General features: G+C 41.3%; 1 protein-coding gene across 7 annotated transcripts in view; it reads right to left on the reverse strand.

The window, feature by feature from the left end:
* Window positions 1-25,998, reverse strand: part of FAT1 (FAT atypical cadherin 1) — a 115,074-nt gene that overhangs the window by 65,576 nt on the left and 23,500 nt on the right. For all 7 annotated transcript variants that reach the window (XR_014515333.1, XM_083457757.1, XM_083457756.1 and 4 more), the window contains exon 3: window positions 6,834-7,148. Coding sequence is in view for 6 of the 7 variants with exons in the window: in XM_083457757.1 (XP_083313883.1) it covers window positions 6,834-7,148 (315 nt within the window). In the remaining variant the exon portion in view is untranslated. The remainder of the gene's footprint in view (window positions 1-6,833; window positions 7,149-25,998) is intronic.

Here is a 25,998-nt window from a genome sequence, read left to right on the forward strand (position 1 = left end):
CGCTGCTGTCCCTTATTGATGATGTCCCTTAAATTTCCTGGGTTTCAAAGGAAGCATCTCCCCTCCCTCCCTCCCTCCCTGCCGGCCAGGGAGGAGGGAGGCTCCAACTGTGTTGCTTGGCTGCGTTGCTCACCCAATAAGGAGTCTAAGAACGACTGGGGGGGTGGAGCTTGCATGCCTTAGGCCGATCAAATCGGCCACATTGCCTGGGGACTCGCCTTTGCTCAGTGCTTCCCAGAGGAAAGGTGACGGTGGTTTTCCTTGCTGCATCCCCTTTGCCGGATTGCTGCGCTGTGGGAACCACCACTTGAGGCTTCGTTTGGCTGGCTGGGCTTTCTGCCTTTGCTCGGAGAGGGCTCAGAAGTCGAACATACCTGTGCCCGGAAAATCCCTTATTTGGGCTGCTGATCCCTTATTTTCGAGGCTGCTGGTCCCTTATTTTCAAATCTGTAAGTTGACAGCTATGCTACATGTGCATGTTTGTAAAGGACGTCTGTAGTGACAGAATCGTAAGAGTTGGAAGGGATACCCAGGATCATCTAGAAATGCAGGAATCTCAACTAGAGCATCCATGACAGATGGCCATCCAACCTCTGCTTAAAAACCTCCAATGAAGGAGAGGCCACCATCTTCCGAGGGAGTCTGTTCCACTGTCAAACTGCTTTTATTGTCAGAAAGTTTTTCCTGATGCTGAGTTGGAATCTCCTTTCTTGTGACTTGGCAAGAAACCATTGGCAAGAGTCCCACCCTCTGTTGAGGCCTAGTCTTTGCTCAGGGGTCAGCTGCTTCACTCCTAAGTGGGCATTCTTCCTGCACTCCCTGGTCACTGTCATCACAGCTTACAACTCCCCACACACTGGGAGCTGGAGGAGCAGTGATGGACATGACTGCATCCCCTGCTGTCCCCATATGTACAGAACATGGAGCCAACCTTAAGAATTAGCTTATTACAGCCTTAAAAAAAAAGTGATTATGTATTACACATATACTCCACCTTTCTTCCACAGCAGAACTCAAGGCAGTGACACCTAGGTAGTTTTCCATCTCAGAAATGACCAGACACAGACCCTGCAAAGCTTCAGCAAGGCATTCTTCACCTTCAGATCTAAGTTCTGAACTTGCTATTTAGTAGAGATATCAGGTGCCCGCTTTTCATACTTTGCATATTTGTCTGAAGCTTCTCCAACAAAACTCCCAATCCCAACTACATAAAAAAGGATAAATTTGTGACCCATGTAGGCCTTGCGGGAATTATTTTGTGCCTTGGTATAACTGCTCCACTGAACTTAACTTTAAATCATGTTCAGGGGAAAGTGCAAACTTTGCATGCCTTGAGCCACTTTGAACTCAAAAGTATACTCTGCATTTAGTTCTGTTCTTTCTGTGTGTGCAGAAAACCAAACGAAAGTGGAACATGCTTTTAGTGCAGGTTCCTTCATCAGGCTAAAAGTCTAAAACTTTCAAATTCCATAAACAATCTAATGCAGCTTGCACAAATTATGCTGCCTATCCAACAGTTCAAAAACATGCTGAGCTCTTAATAAAAGTCGTCATTGTGTACAAGAATATATATGGGACAGAATTATGCATTTTGGAAGTCTGGAAGATGTTTTTTACTCTTGTTCCTGTATTAGCGATTTTTTTTTCTTTTTTAAAAAATCACCTTTCATCTGTGTTTACAATGACACTACCATCTCTTTACAACTCTGCTATCAAATATTGCTTAAGGACATATGATCGCTACATAACAGTTCACAACATTTTCATTACCGTCTCTAGACATAAACTGATATGTAACAACTGGGATCCATAATCTGTATGGTTGGATAATCGTCTTTACTGAACTAGAAAACAACACTTATTACACAATTATAGAAATGATTTTCTCCTGGAGGAGAATTTTTATTTATTTCTAAGACAAAAGGAACTGAACATAGCAAATGAATGGAAATTTGTGTTTTCCTGCTAATGTAGTATGTGACTTAAACCTGATGCAGGAAATATAAAACCTCAAGCAGTTAAACAAGGGAGGCATCCTCCATGACAGGCTATTGTGCAATTACAGGTCATTTATTTCCACACAAAGTGGAAATAGGAAGTCTTTGGAGGTTGTTTACAGCTGCACCCATTTCCGATTTCATTTTACTCAATCTTCAGATCTTCCACCACAGTTCCCTTGAAGGGTCAGGAAAGTTGTAAGATGATAGGAGACGTAAGGCAGACTATCTGGCGTTGGCTCTCCGCATTTTATGAGTTCACAGTGCTTTGAGGATTAATAGACACCAGTAAACCTTGTAGTGAGATTCCTCTGCCCTTGTTAACAACAAATTAATTCCTTTGTTTAAACTTTATGGAAGTCTCCATCAATATGCTGAGTTCACTAGGATGCTGAGCATGCTTTTGATAGCATTGCTCAAATAATAAAGAGAACAGGAAAGCTATTTTTTATTAAGGAGAGACAGATAAATGGGACAAGATACAAATAGGACTTTATTTTGTGAGGCATTTTTTTATGAATAAAGTGACTAATAAACACAAATAGTAACTATGAAACTATGTTTTTGAAACAGAGCAGACACAAAAAGTATAAAAGGTCTCAAAATTCAGATCCCTGCATGAGTCAAGCAGAAATGTATCCACAAAGACTTTGTTGGCCCCGTTTTTATATCTGTAAATGAAGCCTAGTCAAAAGAATTCTTTAAAAGTTTGTAAACATAAGAAATGAGGCACACTAATCTAGCAAATACATCTTTCAATTTTTCAGATAAAATAAAGTCCTGAGTAGCCCGGAGAGCAAGGCTTTTTTTCAGCTGGAACCCGATGGAACTCAGTTCTGGCATCTCTCAGATGGGAGCCATTTCTACTATTAGAGAACAACTGAGGTGATCGTGGTGAGTTCCAGCACCCCTATCTAGAAAAACAGCCCTGGGAGAAACCATACTGATGAATAGTCTTATAACCAATAGCCCATGAAGGAAGCCATTGTCAGTAACCAGTACCCCATTCACACTAACATGGCACATAGAAATCATCACTATGTAGTAAACATAGGCTAACATGTTAATAATAGCAAGCCTGGACATGAGTAGATGTTTTCTGTCCATGTGCCTGTTTAACAGATGTTAACTAATTCATGTGTGCTGTCACTGTTAACAACACACCTTTCATAGAGCATCTAGCTGCTATACAGCTGCTACCAGCAAGGCTGGGTAGCACATGTTTCACTTCAAAATATCCTCTCTCAGCATCTTTTAACACCAGGACCTCAAGCTTCAAACCAGGAACCTTTCAGTAGTGCTGGGCTAACATATCTGCATTTAAAACAGATCCATGGAGAATCAATCAACCCTTTTTTGTTTGGGAGTTGCAATTTAATGGTTGTAAGTCCCCAGGTAATTAACAAGCCTCTCCTTCTCTCTACTTGAATTCAAGTGCCTCACATGGCTGAGCCATTAGCACTGGGGCGGCTTAAACCGCAGCCATTGTCTTCCAATTTCATGTGGTGCTTTCATGCTTAACAATTAAATAAAAGTTGAATGCTTTCCTTCTTCAAAGTGCAAGGAGACAGAAAGATGGAATTGGTTCAAAATAAAATGAACTCTCCCCCCCCCCCAAGAGAGAGAGAGAGAGACCTGCACACACAACTTTATGAATACCGACAGCTACTGGGAAACAGAACATATTCAGAAAGAACTGAAACAACAGAGGTTTTTCTGCAATACTGAGCAAGAAATATTTAAAATGCAACATTTTACTTAAACTTACTTAAGTAAAGCTTACTTAAGCTTCTTCCCAACCCTTAAATTCAGTCTGAATTTTGTCTTCCCCTCTATTTCACATGTTCAGGCACTGAACACCATTGTTTCTGTAGCAAAAATAGCACGATCCACCCTAATGTTTGCAGAAGTACAATTTTTTATTGGGGGGGGGGGACCCTACATAGAGAGAACCACAAAAACAGCCCAATCAGCACTCAGTCTTCTTGGGTGGGCAATGGATGTTGATCAATATTTGAATTCTGAAACGCTGTGCTCTATATATACCACATGATTCCTGTTTACAACTCATTGAAGTCTACGTTTGTGTGCATATGAAAGCAGGGGATCTTGTGGTTTTGTTCATCTATTATTTTACTTTATATCTGTATTTGGCTTTGAATTGTTTTTTCATCAAAGCAGTAACTGAAATATCAGAGTTACAAAAGAACATTGATGAACACTTGCTGGGTTTGGGGGTTTTTTGAATGAAATGCTTATATTCTTGTTACTCTTGCTAAGCAACATCTAAAGGTAGGAGGTGACCCAAATAATTTAGTGCAGAAAACTAGCAAACATTTAAGGTATTCATGGCTCAAGAATTTTGGAGAAAATGCCATTGATCTGAAAGAAAATGGCATATAGGTGCCGGGGGGGGGGGGGCTTTCAGATACGTATCAACAAAAGGAAACAGAAAAAATTATATACACAGAAAGATCTAAGACACAACATTCGTAGCATATTTAGCCTTAATCCATTGCTCAAATGAAGAAGGGCGGAGAGGTGAATGAAACTGTCTGAAAAGCTAATGAATGGAATAAATCACCCCTTTAGACAGATGGATACAAGGATCAAAACTATGAAATAGTCAAAAAGCTAGCTACTCTCAAGATTGAATGACCACCAGTTTTTCAGTTAATCTCGGCTTGATTTTCTCCTCATCCTCTACTCCCATGGTCGTATTCCCACTGACAGTATTAGATCCAGGAAAGGAAAAATGTAGGTCTCTATTAATGAAATTGTACATCTTGAAGTAGGTATAGACTAGTCATAGAACTGCAAGTTGCTGGTTGGAAATTTCAACATGGATTGCCAGTCTCTGGCCCTGCGTAATTTTCATTTCAATGCAAACTTCACATGCAAGGCACTTCAGCAGTTCTTGATGGAAGCTTGCAGAACAAGTAAGACCAGAAACACACAGTTAAGATGATGAAATATCCAAGATTTCTTTGCAATCCATTTCAATATTATTCCAAAAGATTAACCCAAATGTTAAGATAAAAAGTAAAGGGACCCCTGACCATTAGGTCCAGTCATGGCCAACTCTGGAGTTGCGGCGCTCATCTCGCTTTACTGGCTGAGGGAGCCAGCGTACAACTTCCGGGTCATGTGGCCAGCATGACTAAGCCGCTTCTGGCAAACCAGAGCAGTGCACGGAAACGCCATTTACCTTCCCACCAGAGCAGTACCTAATTATCTACTAGCACTTCATGCTTTCAAACTGCTAGGTTGGCAGGAGCAGGGACTGAGCAACGGGAGCTCATCCCGTTGCGGGGATTCGAGCCGCCAACTTTCTGATCAGCAAGTCCTAGGCTCTGTGGTTTAACCCACAACACCATCCACGTCTCATACAATGCTAAGATAGGTGGAACAATAACGGAATGTTGCATTTCTTATTTGTAAACTACTCACAAAATAAAGAGTGGGGAACCTGCAGCCCTCAGGCTATTTTCATGATGTTGGAAAGAAAAAATGGGGAAGGGGGACAACAGAGAGGGGGGGAAAGGGAGGGAGGGGGAGGAAATATGTCCCAACCACTCTTGGCTCTGTCTCTGTGCTAGATTCAAAATGGAGTTTGTCCCCATAACCTCTGGGTTATGTTTGGGCCAAAGTTTATTCCACCAAGATATTAAGGGGACTCTTGTGAATATCTCTTACTTGGGTGGATTTCCCCAATAGTTCCTGTTGCTTTAACCGAGAGAGCAAACATGCTCAATCTTAGCCAAGCCCTGCAAGAGGTAGAATTTTGATTTTATGTGATTTGATTTTTAAATTAATTCCAGGATTAGAGTGGAGGGATCCTCTAAGCTCCTCACCACTTTATTTTCTCTGGTGGCTGGGAATTTATTCGTCCACTGAGCACACATTGGTGGAGTCAAGACAACGGAGTTAAAATTTAACTAAAACATGTCAAAAGTATACCCAACAAATAAAGAGAATGCAAAGTAAAAGTTTCTCATGCCTCCAAAGATACGGCATTCTTTTGGTAAAAGTGACCCATGAGATCATCCCAGAGGATAACTCAACACAGGACTAATCCTACACAAACTAGGTCAAGAAGCTACACAAAGCTTAAACCTTCATCCCCACTTATACCATTGATTTCCACATACAGTATAATATTGACAGTCTAACCAGTATCCAATTGGTTCTCCAAAACATCCCCCTTCTCTCAAATGATTATCTTTTGCTGACACTCCAGGTGCCTAGTACATGTATTGCTTATGTATCAAAATACTCATCTTCCTATATTTATCAAAAAGTCCAATAAATATTTGCACAGTTCCTGTTACTTCGTTGCATCCCCTTTCCTACTTCCAACCTGTTATATTTTCAGATATAATTCATCAGGTAGGAAAATCCCAAGTGTTTTCTCTCTACCACTGAAGGCTAGTAGTTCAGTAAAGCTATGCAGTAGAAACTTCCTGGAATTACTAATTCATACAACTGAAGGATCACATGTTTGTGCACCACATTGAAAAAGAGGACTTCCTAACCCATGAAACATCAGGATACCAGGGAGAAAAGCCTAAACCTTAATTTCTAATCTGCAGAAAGATTTTGTGCACAAAGCATTCAAACGGGATTCTCCATTGCATTCTGAAATGACGGCAATTCAGATTAGTGTGTAGATCACCTCTGAATCAACAATCCTATTCATGGAGTCCTGCACAAGTACAAATCAGAATTCAGAATCAGAGATGTTCCTCTCTTTTTCCCAATCATGTCTTTCCTTTTCTATTTTTAAAATGTAGAATCAGTTCATAGCTGCAAATGTCAAGAATGGTATTCACTTACCAGTTTTTGGATTAATGAAGAAGAATCCCTGTGGATTTCCACTGGTAATCTTGTAGGTCAGCTTGTCATTGGACCCTGAGTCTGCATCAAATGCCTCAATCTGAATGACTGACATATCCTTAGGTGAATTTTCCATGACTTCTGGGTAATAAACAGGCTGAGTCGTCTGCGGAGCATTGTCGTTGACATCCCCAACTTCTATATAGATTTCAACGAAGGAAGACAGAGGCACAACACCCCTGTCTGTTGCATAAACAGTAAGCCAGTAATGGGAAGTAGTCTCACGGTCAAGGAAATCAACAGTGGCTATTGTACCTGCATAGGAAAGAGAGGAAAAGAAACAGCATTGAGTATCATATCGACATGATTGATTTTATCAAATGTGGCATCTTTTTTTAAAAAAGTATTTGCCACAAGTCACAAACGAAAAGCATAATGGTTTCCACAGCCTTGCTATTTTGTATAGACCAAAATGAAGCATTCTACTTTTATATATGGCACAAAACTCAAGAAAAGCCAGTTAGTGATTACAAATGAATTGTAAGGGGAAAGTTAGCCAATGATTGTAGACCATAAAGTATAGAAGCATGAAAGGTAAGAATCAGTATTAGGTACAAGGCCTGTTCAGATGTTACCTGTCACTCAATGCACTTGTCACCTTTTCCCTGAAGGAAAAGATGGGAGCACACACAAACTTGAGTTCTGGTCCTTTCCCCCTTGTAGCATCCCAGTGCTAAAAGCAATGGCTGTAAAGGCATTAAACTACTTATTTTTTGTATCAGGCCCTGCCTGCACCATGACATAAATGTGTTACATGAAGTATTTGGGGCCTGCTGGTTTGTCATGGAGAGGCTTAAAAAATTAAACTAGCCTTTGGCATGCCCATTTTTAAAGAAACCTGGCAATATGGCATGATTTCATCACCGTTGTGGCTTAGGTAGGGAACCACAATGTGGACAGAACGATAACAGGACAGAGAGATCTGCAGCTATGGAACTCTCCAAACTATTTTGGATGGATGGAAGGTAGTTATCTGAAAGTACAGTATTTGTCAAATTTAGGACATTAATGCCCACTTTTCAATTTGCATAAAATTCCCAAAGCATGTAACGAGGAAAAAACAAATAGTCCAGTACTGAATGCTTCACATCAGCCCTCCACTATACTAAGTTTCTCTTCTTTTCCAAACTTTGCCTTGTGAGGAAAGGAGAAGGAAAACTGGTAGCAAGAACTGCTGAGGTCAGCAGAGGACCTATGTTTAAATGTGTAGAGTTTTCAGTGACAAAATGAACACTTGCACTACCTACACAGAAGCCTTCAATACCGCCAGTAATGCTGGGAGTTGTAGTCACTAAGATGGCTCCTCTGAGAGCTGTGCTTTGACATCAGGTTCATACTACCACAAAGCTAGTTTGGAAATGCAGGGAAACCAATAGCAAGCAAGGCTAGAGACAGCTGGCATCAAGGTGAGCTCATTATGAGCCAAGTTAAACTCCAGAGTGGAATTTTATCTACTTCGTAATTGGGGAGCCTTATATAAATCGGCCATGTTCGTTTCCAGTCCTGACCCACGCAAATTCAATTCCCCTGTCTCAATGTCTAGTTTAAACAATCCTTGAAGAACTGCTATTTAAGGAATTTCTGAACTACCACCAGATGTCACTGTAGAAGCTAAATTGTAAATGTAGCCAAGCTGAGACAATATGAAAGGCAAGCAAATATCAAATTTATAAAGCAGAAATTCGCATCCTGCACACATTGTCACCTGGGTACATCATCCTCTCCTTCAAACAAAAATGATGCTGTAGTGTTTCAGAGAAATCTGCTAATGCCAGTAAAGCACAGCAAAGCCACCTTAGTAAATTTGAAACCAGTTGCCTTTTTAGACTTCCAAACCTCTTATTAGCTGCACATTATTCAGCTGCAATTTTCTTTATGCACACATAACAATCACACACCATTATTGCATCATTGATATAACATTAGGCTGCCAGGTTTTATTTCTGCTTTTAATGCTAAGTGTAGAAAACCCACAATAATCACTTGTAAAAAGAACAAGAGTTTGCAGGAACCAAGAGAAGCCAGCAGGCTTGTCTTAAGGAATGTCAAAGAACTACATTACAGCTGGGTCATTCAGTAGACCGGAAGATGATGAGCACTTCAGCTCTTCTGCTTCCGTTTCTTTTGAGTCGCAGAACCTTTCAAGACAATCCACTCAAGCAATGCGCAATTGCAACTCATTTTCTGCAGGGGCTATAGGTGTCTTAGAACAGGGGTCGGCAACCTAAGGACAATGAGCCACAAGCAGCCCAAGGGGGTCATTTAACTGGCCCACAAACCGCCCCAAACCAAGCTGCCCACTCAGCACGTCCCCGCACACTGCGCTAAACCAGCAAGGCGTGGAGCAGGGACTCGCTTCCACGGCACCGAAAATCATGTCTGCACATGCACAGATGTCGAAAATCACATCTGTGCAAACGCAGATGCCAAAAATCACAGGCATGCACGCGATCTGGCCTACGAAGGGATCTCTGCTGGTGTGAACTGGCCCAGGTGAGGTAAACCTTGCTAACCTCCGTCTTAGAAGGTGGAGAAACTAACATTTAGCACTGGGAAAAGAGATGGTGCTTCTTGATGGCTCATCAACTAAGAACCTGACTGCTGTGTGTGTTGTGCTTCTTACACAAGTGCCAGAGGTATCTACATACAACAACGCCTATGACATTACTAGTGTTATGGTTCACTCCCACCCAGAGCTACCTGTGCCAGAGGGATATTGCGTGGGAACTTGACACATCTCAAGCAGTGTCCCTTGTTAACTTTACACCCAACCATCCACATTATCCTATGCAGCAAGCAGGCAGGTTGGGTAGCATTCTCTGAAGAAATCACATAAGATCAGCCCTATCCTAATGTCTATAGTATTCTGACCCATACTGCAGCACAGTGGGATGATGCCTGGAAGAGCATAATCCCTGTGGCCTGGTCAGGGTGTGTAAGCGTAAAAGGGAGTGGATCTTTAACTAATTCCCAGGAGACATGAAACTGAAAGGCGACTTTCTACCCTTTGCCTTAAGACACATCCACTCTCAACACACAAGGAATGCAGCAATATGCTTCTTTGTAAGATTAGACTGTAATGCTATATGACTTCTTTGAGAGTAAGACCCACTGAACTTGGCAGCAATTTACTTATGGGAATATATGATGATGATGATGATGATGATGATGAAAAAAATACAATTATAAAGAAATAAAGTGATACAGAAAAAAAGAAGGAAATGTGAGAGGGAAAAAAAACAAAAATGTTTATAAGAAAAATATATACACAAAAATGCAATATATTCCCATATAAATTGATAGTTTTATTTTCCTAATACTTATGTAGATCTTAGTAGCCTGCTACATTCTGTAGTTTAAACATTCTGTATATTCTGTATACACTCATTCCAAATGTTATCATATTTATCCAAACAAGGTCTGCATCTGTAAGCAGTCCATTCATAAATTTTGAGTGCTGTCATACTGTCAATCGAATGATTAAAGGGTATCATATCTTTATTACCCCAATCCATCAGTATCAGTCTCTGGGCCACCATCTGGGAAGACTTGCATAGGGATTGCACTATTAATATTCCATACCTAGGATGACCCAACCCATGGTAACCCTTTTTTTACTGAAGCTCCCTTCCCTGTGCTCATAAAAATGGGCTGTCTCAAAGGTGCCAAAGCTTAGCCCATAATGCTTGCCAAAGCTTAGCCCATGTTGCTTAAGATGTGTGAGGGGGAAAGAACCACATATTCTGCTCAAGGTGAATGAGAATGACAATGCATGCATCGTGAGCAAGGAATAACCAAACACAGTGGTACCTCGGTTTAAGAACAGTCCGGTTTAAGAACAATTCAGTTTACAAACTCCGCAAAACCAGAAATAGTGTCCCGGTTTGAGAACTTTACCTCGGTCTAAGAACGGAATCAAAATGATGGAAGGGCACTGGCAGCTGGAGGCCTCATTAGGGAAAGCGCGCCTTGGTTTAAGAAAGGTTTTGGTTTAAGAACGGACTTCTGGAACAGATTAAGTTCATAAACCGAGGTACCACTGTAAAGCAATCATTACAAGAGACTTCCTCGGCACAATTATAATATCCTGCCTGCATCACATTCTGAGCTGGCTCGAAAGTAGCAGGTTACTGTTAAAATGGCTTTGTTTTCCTAAGTCTTTTAAGTGGGCAGACACTGAGTGTTAATTAAACCATCCCAGTTACATTTTACAGATCCATTAATACAGTTCAAGGAGTGATGCTGGAATGGAATGTGTGTTTTTTTAAAACAAAACAAAACAAAAACAAAACCCACGTCATTAAAAAGTAGAGATGGTCCTCCTGCTGCCTTTTATGCTTGGCAAGATCAGTAAGACTTGCACAAATGTGGCTGAGTCTTTATTTGGGTCACCGCTCCAGATTACTAGAAAGCCTCAATGAAAAAAACACACCACACAGTGTATTGCAAAATCAAAATGGGTTCAGAGTTCTTAGAGGAATAACTACGTGACACTCTGGTGTAGAATTTTAAGTATTCCAACTGACTGCTTCATTGGACTTAATTTCAACCAAATTTCTGAATTGCATTTGACATGTCATGAAAAGAAACATTGTATTTTCTTGTCAGCAATGGGCCTGTGACTTTTTTTTTTAAAAAAAAATGTCTATACAGTGGTACCTCAGGTTACATACGCTTCAGGTTACAGACTCCGCTAACCCAGAAATAGTGCTTCAGGTTAAGAACTTTGCTTCAGGATGAGAACAGAAATCGGGCTCCGGCAGCACGAGGCCCCATTAGTTAAAGTGGTGCTTCAGGTTAAGAACAGTTTCAGGTTAAGTACGGACCTCTGGAACGAATTAAGTACTTAACCCGAGGTACCACTGTAGTACAAATCTATTGAATTTGTGGGCCAAACCAACATAATTACCAATAGGTATCAAAATAGTAGTATCTTCTTTATTTAAAAAAGGGGGGGCTAGTCTTAGAGCAAGCAGATGTGTGGCAGCCACTTTAAACTCAAGAAACCAGGAAATTGTCCTTAATTTCAACCACATGGAGCCTTCAATTTTCATCAGGCCAGCCAAAACCTCTCCTTAATGAGTGTGGGGTGAAAACTGAGAAGGATCTGGACAACACTCAAAAGACAAGGATGTGGCCAAATGCAGTCCTCTAGACTTCTGTGTCTGGTCCTTTGGACTCTTCCCAGGCCACATCCACTCCTCAACACTCGCCCTCTTTTCCCAAGCCACATCATTTCCCAGATCTACTTCATATCCTCCTTAAGTGTTTTTGCATGGCCAGAATGTGTCCCTGCTTGCCAAGATGGAGGACAGAAACGGGCGTGAGAGGTGGCGTAGAAACTAGCACACTGCCTCATTGGATCCACCTTTGTTACTATGTTGTAAACCACTGTGGGGCCAATTGACAACAAGTGGTATGTCAGTTTCATTCATTCATTCATTCATTCATAAATAAATAAAATGGGCCTGGAAAGCTCAAGGCAAGAAGCAGCCTACGAGGGGCAGAAATGCAGCAAAAGGCACAGGTGGAAATAACTTTAATTTGGTACATTTGTTGACATGACAATTCCCACAGGGCCTAATAAACCACAGAGAGATTAAGCTGGAAGAGGTGTCACCGTGCAAAGGAGATACAGGATCTTTTAAGTGTTTCATGTTAGGTCACAAATTGTCCACGGTTAGCCACGAATTTTAGAACTTTTTAACAAATATCTAATCATTCGAAAGCTTCTGATTCCCAAACTAAATATAGCAATGTTCTGTTTGAAAGCCATGTGTTTCTTGACATCATCGCCCTCAGTGTAAATGTTCTCTCTCTCTAACCTCTCTTTATCTCACCTATATACCAACTCATGCATTCATTCTCATCTAGGGTCTTTTTTAAGTGAGCAAGAAACAGAAAAAGAAAAAAAGAGGCCAACTTCCTTGAACCTCTTCTCTTAAGTCTCTATTCTTATGATTTTGCTCTTTGCACTTGTTCCAGCTTGACTGCGCTGGTTCCATTAATGATTACCACCAAGGAGCAGGAGCTGACTAAGCTCAGCCAAGCAAAGTCAATCATCCACCCATTCTGAAGCAAAGCATAATATGTTAAACAAATATTTCTTTTATGCACAATATTGTTTATGAATCTGATTAATAGTGCGACAGGTTACTTTTAGAATGAAGCTGAGGAACACTGAGCAAAAGCATTTATGCTTCCCTATAGTAGCTGCACCCTTCGATTATTAAAACACAGTCACAAAAGTACAAATGTTAGCACCTATAAATACTTTAACTTGGTTTGGATTTTTTTTTAAAAAAAAGCTTCACATTAGAATATGAACACAAATTTAAAAGCTCTCCATTTTTAATTTATGCAAAGCTAAACAAATTCTCTGAGCTTGAATTTTCTATAAAGCTTTGAAACTTTTAATATAGCAAACAATGATTTTGGCAACATGCTCGTTCACTTCCTCCACTTGCTCTTGTGTTCTCATATGTTCGTTCCTTCACTTTTAATTTGCAGTTTACCACTAATCAGTGTTTACCATTTCAGACAGCACAAGGCACTATGGTTAGGGTTAAACTGAAAACCAAAAGGCAAACAATAAGAAACAGGAGAGATGGTGTGGGGTATGAAAACCCACCCTAGTTTCCAATCCTCAGTCTCTAAATCATTATTTGGAGTCTTGTATGCCTTTTGATAAAAAGTGAAACCAAATAAATTAAATGAAAATGCATAAAGATGCTCAATTAAGTGCACATGCATTTTAGAAGATTGATATTGGTTTTCTGAAGTTATGCAAAACACTAAGGCACACTCCCAAAACTAAAGTCAATGGAGTGGTCAAGTTTCCCACTAGTAAGAAGTAATGAGTAAGAAGCAAGGACTATTCATGTGACCCTGCCTGACCAGTGAAAGGAGTGGGTTATCCCAGACATTAAGGCTGTCCTCCAGGAATCTTTGGGGAATGAGTATTCCTCAGCCCCACCCCAAAGTACGCACACAAAACTGATGGATGAGGCAATTTATAAACTAGAGTACAGACTTCCCCAATGAAAGCCTAGCTAAATTGAGAGAGCTAATTCAAATTATTGTCATTATCATTACTATACTGATGTTTTTTAAAAATAATTCCCAGGATTTAAAAACATCAATAGGCCTCTTGGTGGCCTATCACAAGACTCCATTTCCTGTCACCAGTACAGCTCCAAGCCAAGGGCAGAGGCAGATGAACTGACCGAGGCACCTGATAAGACTTGACTGCTAGTCAGGTGCAGGAGCAGAGCAAGCTGCCTCACCAACTCCTGGCTGGATGGCAACGGCGCAGCTCTGATATGGAAAGGGATAACAACAGTGTGATGACTTACCCCTGACATGAAAATCGTTTCATGTGCATTTTGTGCTGTATCCACAAAATCAGGGAGAGGACCCAGACCCACGAGGCAGTGGCATTTCTTGACAACAATGAATGTTGTTGTTTCCTGGAGAGATCTGATCTATTTTAAAAGTTCATTTGTAGTCAATTTAGGAATGTTGTGAAGCAACTATAGGTAAATATCCTATAAACTTATATAAGCTGCAGAAAAGAAACACTACCTGGCACGTAACAGAATATGGAGAAGATTTATGGCTTCCTATCCTCAGCAAGTGGAGAAGAATATTTAAATCACCACCACCATAGCAGGCACAGGGAATTTCTGGCCCATGGACCACATTAGCACTGGCAGCAGTCCTAATGTGATCCATTACACTTTTCTCGCCAACGACACCCACCTGTCCCAAACCTGTCAAAGGGGCCTATGGACCACAGAGATCACCATTTGCCATCAGGCTGTATTGAGAAAAGGGCAAACCTGGACCTAGGTATGGATCATACAAAACCTCCATCCAAATACCTGTGAAATGTTTGCTATGCTTGGCAGAATAAAAACACACACATTCCAGTCACTTCTTGAGTCAAGCCACCAGGCACAATGATAGTAGCATTCCTCTTGACATCGTTACAATACTTAACATTGAATATGCAAAATAATTTGGAAAGCAGTACAAGCGTCAATTACAGTCAAACAATTCACTGGTGATTAACAGATGCAGAAAATGCCCAGCGAGCTGATAAAGTACTGGCTCAAATTCTCCCTTTATACACACTTGCAACTGTGAGTCAGGACGTAACTTGCATGTTTTATGAATGGCACTGAAGGCAACAGAAGCAGGCATTTAATAAATGCAGCACTGTAGCAGAAAAATGATTAATTAGTTCATACTGCAACAGCTTAGAGATGACAAATCATGCCTGCTTTGAAAAGACAACAAATCAGTACTGACCCCGCTCCCCTCAAATTGAATTGCCTCAGTGCAAAGAAGATAGTTTCTTCTCCTCACCGAAATTAAGTATGTACAATCCAAAACAGGTTTATTATTTTGCTACAGACTGACCCAACTTTCCATATGCCAATTCTATCCCATTAGCAAACAGTAATGCCCCCAATTCCCAGAGATAATCCTCCTTAAGTGTGCTTATCCATCAGAACTCTCATTAATAATATTAATGACTCTGTAATGGAAATCAAAACCTGCAATTATTATTTTTTTCCCAGCAACTGCGTGGAAATGCAGTTTAAGCAGACCATATCCTGGGAGTGACATCTGAAACAAAGCGGAAACATTTTCTCCTCCGGAACATGATGCTCAAAAAATTGATTACAATTCCTAATTAATCTGAATTCTAATAAGCTAGGTGTTTCTTTTAAAAACACACACACATTTCTGCCACTTTTTGCATTGTTCCTGCAATGTGATATACACAATATTATGCCAAAAATAAAGTAAATTATACTTTTCCTGCGTATATAAAGTAAATCAAGTATAATAAAGTAAATTATACTTTGCATTCAGTGTGTGATTTTAACTACTGAATTACTGTATGGAGACCAGTAGTTGCAACCTCTAAAGTATTTAGCATAAGACAACTAGTATGGACCAAAACACCTGCCTAGCCAGTATTCCCTGCCCTGTGCTCATGTGTGGCCCCGAGATTTATCATTAACAGACTGCACACTTGTGGCCCCAAGTGACATTCAAGCATCAAGAGTGCTGACCAGAGTGCAGCAAAGATTGGTTTTGCTAAGCACACACCCCACCCACACAATGATATGATAAAAGGCTGCCATGAGCAGGCCTTGTTATCTACCATCTGTGGAACCACAGAAAAGGAACTGCCAAGCTATACTGTTAGATTGGGTGGGGAATTTATGAGCCAGTTGACTCATAAATGTCAATTTTTACATCAAGGCAAGTTGTTGTTTTTTTTGGAGAGTTGAAAATGACAGTTTATCTTAACATTTTCACTAGGCAAAAGCCGTGAAACAGAGTTCCCGATTTTACTTACTGTAAGACATTTTGGATTCCTCATCAGGAACACTGGTTCAGAGCTACTGGGTGACACTGCCCAAATAATAAAAAAATATATTCCCCAAACCATTGCTTCTTAGCCTTTCAGCAGTCATGGACCCCTTTCGAGAATCTGATGAAAACTCCCCAATCTCCAGATTTTTCCCCACAAAGAAATTTGTAAAAAGTAATAGGGGGAAAAATTAAGGAAATTCATAGCTCTACAGTATATCTATTGTGCCTAGTTCACAGACACTCCCCACCATGGGGTCAATGGATCACAGATTACGAACCCTGACTACAAACCATGATTTGACAGATCAGCAACATTCAATGGGCTTTTGCACTCTCTGCTCCTCCTCTCTCCACCCTGCATCGTGCCATTTCCACTTTCCTCCAATCAAATTTGCAGTGACATCGTCATCAGGTAATTCATGACTTGCAAAAATAAAATCCAAATGCCAAAACATGTGAGAGTGAAAAGGGAGGGGAACATGTTTTGTGTTGCACTTTTCCAGTCTTCCAAACCATTATTTGAAGGATCAGAACATCTATCATCTGAAGTAATCTGTTGCATTCACATTTTTGTGTGCATGCACATTTGCACAAGTTGTAGAAACTTTTCTTTTGAAGCGAACATCTTAATTTCATTAGATGGCTTCTGCCTTCAGGATTTAAGAAGCAATTAATATTTTAAGAATAGAGATAAACTGAAGAATTGCCTCAGGCTGCTAAGAGTTTCTAGCTACAGAATATAAATTGAAACTGCAAAATATACAACAGTTGAGCCTCAGAAGCAAAATAAATATGCAGCACCCAAAATAAAAGCACTTAATTATTCTTTTCGGAAGAGAAGTGTTAGCATGGTATAGTGCTTACAAGAATGACCCAACAGTGCTGGATGAAATCTCTTAGAATCATAGAACTGTAGAGTTGGAAGGGACCCTGAGGATAATCTAGTCCAATGACCTGAAATGCAGGAATATGCAGCTGCCCCAAATGGGGATCAAACCTGCAACCTTGGTGTTATCAGCACCACACTCTAACCAACTGAGCTATCCAGCCAGCAAATGGCCTTATACAATCTATACCCTTGTAGCCTCTACCTACCAGTCTATAATATGGAGTTAATAATGGTGAACTATGATAAAGGTAAAGGTACCCCTGCCCGTACGGGCCAGTCTTGACAGACTCTAGGGTTGTGCGCCCATCTCACTCAAAGAGGCCAAGGGCCAGCGCTGTCCGAAGACACTTCCGGGTCACGTGGCCAGCGTGACATCGCTGCTCTGGCGAGCCAGAGCCGCACACGGAAACGCCGTTTACCTTCCCGCTAATAAGCGGTCCCTATTTATCTACTTGCACCCAGGGGTGCTTTCGAACTGCTAGGTTGGCAGGCACTGGGACCAAACAACGGGAGCGCACCCCGCCGCAGGGATTCGAACCGCCGACCTTTCGATCGGCAAGCCCTAGGCACTGAGGCTTTAACCCACAGCGCCACCCGCGTCCCGAACTACGATAAAGAAGTTGTCAAATGTTACTGATATGTCTGTAAACTGTTTGAAGCACTTAGGAAAAGCGTACGCAAATATAAATTATTTTTATGATGCTCAATTAACACCTTCGCTAAATAAGTGGCACTAGAAGAATAACACTATTCAGTATTATTAAATGAGTTAGAGCCGTGAAAGGATGGGGCCAGGGAGAGAGAGGGTACCACTGTATTGCCCTTAAGAGTCCGTCAGCTTCCCCATCTCACTTCTGTACCTTCCTCAGCATCCAATTAAGTTCAATGGAATTTATCAAGCAATTAACAGTGCAATCCTACATATGTCTCCCTTGAAAGTAAGCCTCAAATGCCTTCAGTGGGACAAGCTCAAGGTGAATCACAGCCCTTAATTACTGAATCCTATGCAAATTTACCTGGGAGTAAGCCCCACTCAGGGACGCAGATAGCGTTGCGGTCTAAACCACTGAGCCTCTTGGGCTTTCCGATCAGAAGGTCAGCGGTTCGAATCCCTGCGATCGGGTGAGCTCCCGTTGCTCAGTCCCAGCTCCTGCCAACCTAGCAGTTCAAAAGCACGTCAAAGTGCAAGTAGATAAATAGGTACTGCTCTGGCAGGAAGGTAAACGGCGTTTCCGTGCACTGCTCTGGTTTCACCAGAAGCGGCTTAGTCATGCTGACCACATGACCCAGAAAAACTGTCTGCGGACAAACGTTGGCTCCCTTGGCCAGTAAAGCGAGATGAACACCGAAACCCCAGACTCATTTGTGACTGGACTTAACTGCCAGGGGTCCTTTCCCTTTCCCTTTTTAAGCCCCACTGAACACAATAGGATTTACTTCTGAGAAAATATAGATGCAATTGGCTTGCAAGTGATCCACTGCGGTGTAATAGATAAACCATCTAACTTGGAGCAGGAAGATCTGAGTTCAAATCTTGAGCCATTAAGCTCACTAGCTGATCTTGGGCTAGTCACATCTTCCCAGCCTTACAAGGAAAATGAGGGTAACCCATGCCTCATATATACCAAACTATGTTCAGTGGAGGACAGCAGGACACAAAAGTTGAAAGCCAACTAGGTGCAGGATGGCATCCATGATGTTTGTGTTCCTTTAATATTCATATTAAAATTGTGGTCTATTTTTCATCCATAGAGCAAATGAACACATAACCAATCGCCATCATAAATAACAATAAAAAGTAACCCATAGTGCACTATCAAATTCTCTTCCAGATAGAAATGAAGACAGATGGATCTGTTTATTTGCAGCACGCATAGCGCTCAAGATAAATCTTGTATCACTATTCCTCCAAGTTCCATTATGTTCTGCATTTGTTATCCTCCAATAACAACTGTGTATGCTCCAAAAGAAAACAAATAAAAGCTAGGTAATAACAAGCCACACACTCAGAAAGATGACTGCTATAATAAGCTTTGCCTCCTACAAAACCCAATGGGCAATCTTGGTAAGGAATATATACAAATGCCTGTCTTGCTCCAACCAGCCATCCACAGTGCTATTTTGTACCCACCAAAGAAAACCCCTTCCCAGAAGTTTCCAAAACTCCAGGAAATAGTGTCATTCTCTTTGTTAAGGTACCAGGAGACTCAAGTTTCTGGCAGAAGTAGGATGAACCAGGTATCTGACTCCCTGTGCCACCTGGGTAGCTCTCAGCATGAGACTGCTGCTTCTAGGGAGCCTTCTGGTGGTCACATGCAATAAAAGTGGGCAAAGCGATGAATGTAAATTTTATCTTTGCACATGAGTCCAGTTTTTACACCCCCCTATCCTCCATCCAGCAAGCAAGAGGCGTTATCAGAGTTCAAGGACGCATTTTGGATAGGTAAAAACACTCAAGGAATGTGCAAAGCAGCACCAGTGGGTGGTGTAGCCTAGAAAGACATAGCCTCCAACGTTTCTCCAATGGAAAATAGGGACATCTTATTCCATCATCACCATCATCATATGTATACCCCGCCCATCTGACTGGGTTGCCCCAGCTATTCTAGGAGGCTTCCAACATACATAAAAACATAATAAAACATTAAACATTTTTAAAAAATCTTCCCTATACAGGGCTGCCTTCAAACGTCTTCTGGAGGTTGTATAATTACTTATCTCCTTGGTTCGGGGGTCACATAACCCCCCACACCCCAACATTACTTTGATGAAAACAGGGATGTCCTGAAGAAAAGCAGGACATTCCGAGATGAAATCAGAAACCAGGACGGCTTCTGTAAATCCAGGACGGTTCTTAGAAAATAGGAACACTTGGGTCTGGAAAGAGCCCCCAGTTCAGAGGGCCAAATACCAACACCCAGAGGACCTCATTCTGTCCATGGGCTTGAGATTCCCCACACCTGCCCTATGTAACTGCTGTCCTGCGCTTGCTTCCTCTATCTGAGCAACTCACCCTTAAGAAAAGCACATGAAAAGACACGTCTTACTTTGTGTTGCCTCATCCCATGCTTGTTTACCAACTGTGGAACCTGATCAACAAGCTGCCTTAAACCACACCATCCATGTCTGCTAAATGAACTGGCCCCACTTGGAAAGCCAGGGTGGTATAGCGGTTAGAGTGTCAGATTAAGACCATGGAGACCTGGGTTCAATTCTCACTCTGACCCAAACTGGGTGGGTGTCACTGGGCCAGCCACTATCTTTCAGCCGAACCTGCCCCACAGGTTTGTTGTAGGGATAAAATGCAGGAAAGGGCAAGAGAACCATTGCACTCCTTGGGGGAAAGGGCAGAATATAAAAGTACTTAAACAAAAATAAAACCATTTTCCTTTGTTCCAATCAAGAGGCATGCCCAGATCAATTCCATTTATGCAGAAACACAAAGGATGGGTTTCTGTGATGGATGATAATGCGTACTCCAAAAGCAGATCTTTTTGCCCTTCAGACTGCCTCCAGGTTTAACCCAGTAAAAAGAAAAAAAGAAATCAGACTTGGAAAATTGTATGTAGTCTAAATTCCTCATAAGATCTCTCTGCATAGCTGTTGGTCCAGTTTATGCATAGCTATGTCAGCAGTAAATTACAGAAAAGGGAGCAACTCCCAAGCCACAGCTAGTTACAGCAACAGTTAAGCAAGTGTGCTGCTTTTTGTAGGCAAAGCTTTCAAGCCATTCAACCTGTAGAATTCCCAAGGGCAAAAATTGCTCCTTTCTCTCTCCTGAAGCAGCCAGACTTCTCATACCTCTAAGTCCCGGCTAGCAAAAGCACAAGCGAGCCCTTTGTCTGCAGTTTTGCTAACAGCATCCAATCAAGATATCAACAAAACTGAGTATTACTTGGCCGCCCATGAAAAAGCCAAACAAACAGCACCACATGGTTTTAGTGGTTGTTTCAAGTAGGCAAAACCAGTTGCCCCTAAGCATTTAAGCTACAAAGTACATCCTGTCATAGAGACAAGGAACTATTCAGCACTTAAAATGTCAGTTGGAAAAAATCAAACATTTCTCCTGTAAAACCCCTTGAAGCAATCCTTCTGCTGGAGGAGGAGTGAAGTGAGTCCTTTTTTTGAAAAATAATAAAAATAAATCTAAACTGAAATGTCAGTTCGTACACCGAATAAATACAACTACAAACCAAATACTGCATTGCAGAAAAAAATAAGACCTGTTGTGAACGACGTGATTTTATTTACCCAAGGGGTGTTTTATTTTCTTGTTTTTGTGAAATATTTCGCCTCTCCCCACTTACTTTGGAGACACATCTCAGGGCAGGAGGAAATACAAAGTTTACTTGTACTTGCTCAGGAACAAAGTTCAGCTATGCAATAATGTTAGTGTATGGTTGCTAGGCAAGTTTTAAGGTTTGTCTCCCTGGTTAATCTCATTTATTGATACTAATTAGCCAACGGAGTGTCCTATTATTACATAATATCATTCTGATAGGGATGGAAATAATAAGCCACTGAATTAATTGCTAAAGGACTGTTTACGTTAAATGTTATTCACCACCTTCAACAGAATTTTTTTTAGCTCTTACATGCTGAAACGTGGGCTGGAATGCTCTGCCCAGTTAGCTGCACTTAATCCCTCAGATTTCAGCAGTGCAAAGTGTAAGCCACTAGGAACAGGACTGCAGCCCTAGTAACCAAGCAACAATAACATTATTGCCTTCTGTGTTAATGATACATGTTCAAATTAACAATTTATACATTTACCACAAAAGAACGAACTACATTAAAAAGATCTGGTTTGGTGAGTTTTTAAAGTGATATTTATTCACAGAGACACACTGCAGCAAGGCACACATTTTCAGCTGAACAATGCTGCGTTTTAGAACTACAGTGGTACCTCGGATTAGGAACAGTCCTGCTTATGAACGCTTCGGGTTATGAACTCCACAAACCGGGAAGTAGGTGTCCCGGGTTGCGAACTTTGCCCTGGGATACGAACGCAATCCGCTTCCAGGGCCGCAGAAGGCCTATGTAGGGAATGCGCGCCTCGGGTTAAGAACGGACTTCCCAAATGAATTAAGTTCATAACCCGAGGTACCACTGTACTGCTAACAACTTTTTTTAATGCTATCTAGGACAATATCTGGTTTTCCACACTGCTATTTATCACCAGCTAAACATCACGATATACTGATATGTCACAATGTCTGAAATAAGGATGGAGCTATGTAGAAGCACTGGCTGGCTTCACAGTTTGTCCCACATGGTGATTTTTGCATAACACGCACACACACACACACCATGATTCGCGATATATTGCTAGATCAAAAATTATGAAACCAATAATCACGATATGGACTTCAAACCTGATTTGGACAATAGATTGATATATTGCTCAGCCCCAATGCTATCTTTTTAGAAAAAACACACACTCCCTTATAAGGCACACACAATGTAAACAGCGCCAGCTTTTAAAGATCGAAACATACAGCTTTAAATCATCGTACTCAGAGCTACCTTCACCAGTGCCTGAGCTATCCCACTTTGATTGGATAGAATTAAGGTAAGAGGATGTTGCTAATTGTTCTGATTGTCCTTCAGCATATCAAGCTATGTATACCCTGCCATAAATGCATTTTCCCGGTCCAAAAGAATTCCAACAATTCTCCACTGGCCATTTGAAACAGCTGGCACAAATGACAAACAGATTTCAGCACAGACAAATAACGCTTCTGTTGTTCATCTGCAGAGGTTTCGCAGCATTGCGAGCTTCAAAAAGACGATGCCCTTTCCAAGTGAATGTGCTGTGTTGGTATTAGTGCATAAGCTCTGTGTTAGCATGCATGACGTTGCCGCTTACAAATCCTGGAGCCAACAACAGCTTAATCTGAAGTAAGAAGAAACTGTTTTCTTTTGACATCTGTATCTTTGTTTAAGACCTGGGTTTATGGTTCTTTTTGGTTCCTTCTGTACTTGTAAGTTCAAGAAAGATTAACTGTTCTGCTCACATGGCACTCTGTGGGTGATGCGAGGCTAAATGGCTGAAAGAGAAAGGAAACTCAAGCGGGGGAGTTACACTGCAAACATTTAGAAATAAACTCTGGCCTTGATCCACACGTATATATTCAACACTTGATGTCTCATATGGTGGACTGAATGAGCTATCCCATCTCTTTTTAACATCAACAGAACTTTACAAACTCTGTATTATTTGCAATGGAGTCAGTTCAGCTGACAGTCATCATATGTATGCATGGGTGAACCATGTTTCCATCATTCCTCAATCTAAACCAGGCTTCCTCAACCTCGGCCCCCAGATGTTTTTGGCCTACAACTCCCATTATCTCTAGCTAGCAGGACCAGTGGTCAGGGATGCTGGGAACTGTAGTCTCAAAACATCTGGCGGGCCGAGGTTGAGGAAGCCCGATCTAAACTATGGCTCTGGTGGTGAATAGTATCTGGGTCCAACTTTAAGGTGGATGGGAAGATTCACACATGAAAGGCAGTGTGCTACCATGACTGTGTACTTGTCAGGTCTGGTTGGACGCAGGGGAATTGCTGGGAGGAAACAGCTGGGGAACCCCCAAGAGAAGAAGGCTCAGCGCATGGGGATTGGTGGTGGGATGATAATGTCAGAGGGAGAAGAGGGAGAAGACTGGGAAGGAAAAGCATCAGAAGCTGAAGAGGTTATAGGGTTAGTGAACAGGGAGAGCCTGTGCCAAAGACCAGTCCAGAATCAAAAGCTGAAGAAGGAGAGGAGGGAGGCCAAGAGACGTCCAGCTGCTGAAGAGGCATGGGTGTCTCCCCCTCCTGCTGCAACAAGTTCCCCTCCCCTCTGGTCTCCCAGGACCAGGAGAGACCTAAAGCGGGAGGAGCAAAGACAAACACAAAGGCACAGTCACAGCTTGCTTGGGAGAAACCTTGTAGAGGAAGGAAACTTCAGTCTCAGCAACTGCTTCTTGGGGGTAAGACCTGCAGAGATGAGTTGCTGTGCTCATTAGGCTTGACACTCCTGTGCGGATCCTGTTTTTGCTAATAAAGAGTTAACTCTAACTTGCTCAGGTGATTTACTGCTGGCTCATTCCTGTCAGTATTTTTAAGGAACACTAAAGTATGCAACAAGTTCACAAACATTTCACTAAGCCTACATCCAAGTTATCTGTCACCACTTTCTTCTGTCAAAGCATGCCAGAATCTTTACTAATAACAATATCTTGTTTCTGGATGCAGAAATCAACCCAGTGAATGTTAAGATGCTCTTAAGCCTCATAGCTTACCTGGTAGTTAAGCCCTACTGAACTCAATGATTCTTACTTCTGAGTAGCCATGTGCAACACTGCTAATCATACAGACACAGCTGTTCACATCTAGATCACTGTTTTGTTGTGTGTTCACATGCCAGGACAGAAAGGAAAACTGCCATGGACCTGTGTTCCTGTGCTACTACCAAGCCATGTTCTATGCCTCACATACAGAAAGTTAGAAGATGAGACATGCACTGTCACTCATCTCCATCCCAAAGATAGCTTCACCTGCTTCATTTCTGAGCTGCTGATAAAAGGCACAGGAGTAGGGCTAGTCAAAAATATTGCAACCCTAACTTAGAGGGTAAAGTGAACAGAAGATTGATGAGTGTTAGCTCAGATACATAAGCTAGGTGCCAAATGGAATCCTTAAATCTAGGTTACGGTTGCCACAATGAAATATCTATTTGCCAGGGGTTTGGACTTGATAGCCCTCCAAGTCCCTTTCAACGCTACAATTCCATGATTCTATGATCTCAACTACATTGCTTGACAGTAGCTTGCTCTTACAATTCACTTGTCCAGAATGCAAGGAGAAACACACACAGTGGAAATGGTATCAATTATGGACAGTGGCCATCAACCTGATGCCCAGAAATCTCCACTGAGTCACAAATGGACCCACGCCAGTAGCAAAATTTCCTATTTGAATTCCACCATATCCTTTTATGAACAGGTATTCTCAAATGTAAGTCTAACGCTGATTGAGATCTACTGATAAATCTCTGGATTTGAAGTAAATTGGCAATGATTTTTTTACTCAAAATTGTTTAACAATGGTCACAACAAAATGACGCACACACCACTAAATTATACTTACATGAAGAAAGCTTGCCCGAGGGGAAGGGAGTTAACCAGCAGTGAATTTTTATGTGGAAGGACTATGAGTTTCATTCAGCTCTAAACTCCTGGGCTCTGTATTCTTTAATTCTAAGTGCATATCAAATTATAGTACACCCCACAAACATGAAACCTGTTCTTTCCTGTAACCTGAAGAAGCTCCTAAGAAACTTGTGATTTCTGATCTGCAATTTCTGATCAAGAATGTACCACACAAAGCTGCTTCAGAAAATATGTATACTTTTAAAATGAGGTTCATCATTGTTTATACGAACTAGATGGGATGAAAATGTGCTTTGCACTGCAAACCTATTTTGAAACAACATAAAAGGGTGCTTTACATTTGCCAATTATATGTGTGTATGTGTTTTGGAGGGGTGGGGGTTTGTGTGTGTTTTGCCAGACTGACAAAGTTCAACAAAGAACATTCTGTACTGCATGTGCCATATTCATATTTAAATTCTGAATATGTATTTTCAAATATAAATGATGGACTTCACTTGCCAGTTCACTTAAGCAAAATGGACTTAAAGATTTTTTTAAAAAAACAAACAAACTAACAGCAGCAGCACGTTACTATTAGTTGAGTCTACAGAAACTGGAGTCCAGTACTGCAATATCTGGAGAAAATGGGGGAGCTGAATGAGAAGTCTTCTCTGTCACAAAATAA

This window comes from Podarcis tiliguerta (assembly GCF_965153285.1).
Source record: "Podarcis tiliguerta genome assembly, chromosome: 9".
NCBI lineage: Eukaryota > Metazoa > Chordata > Lepidosauria > Squamata > Lacertidae > Podarcis > Podarcis tiliguerta.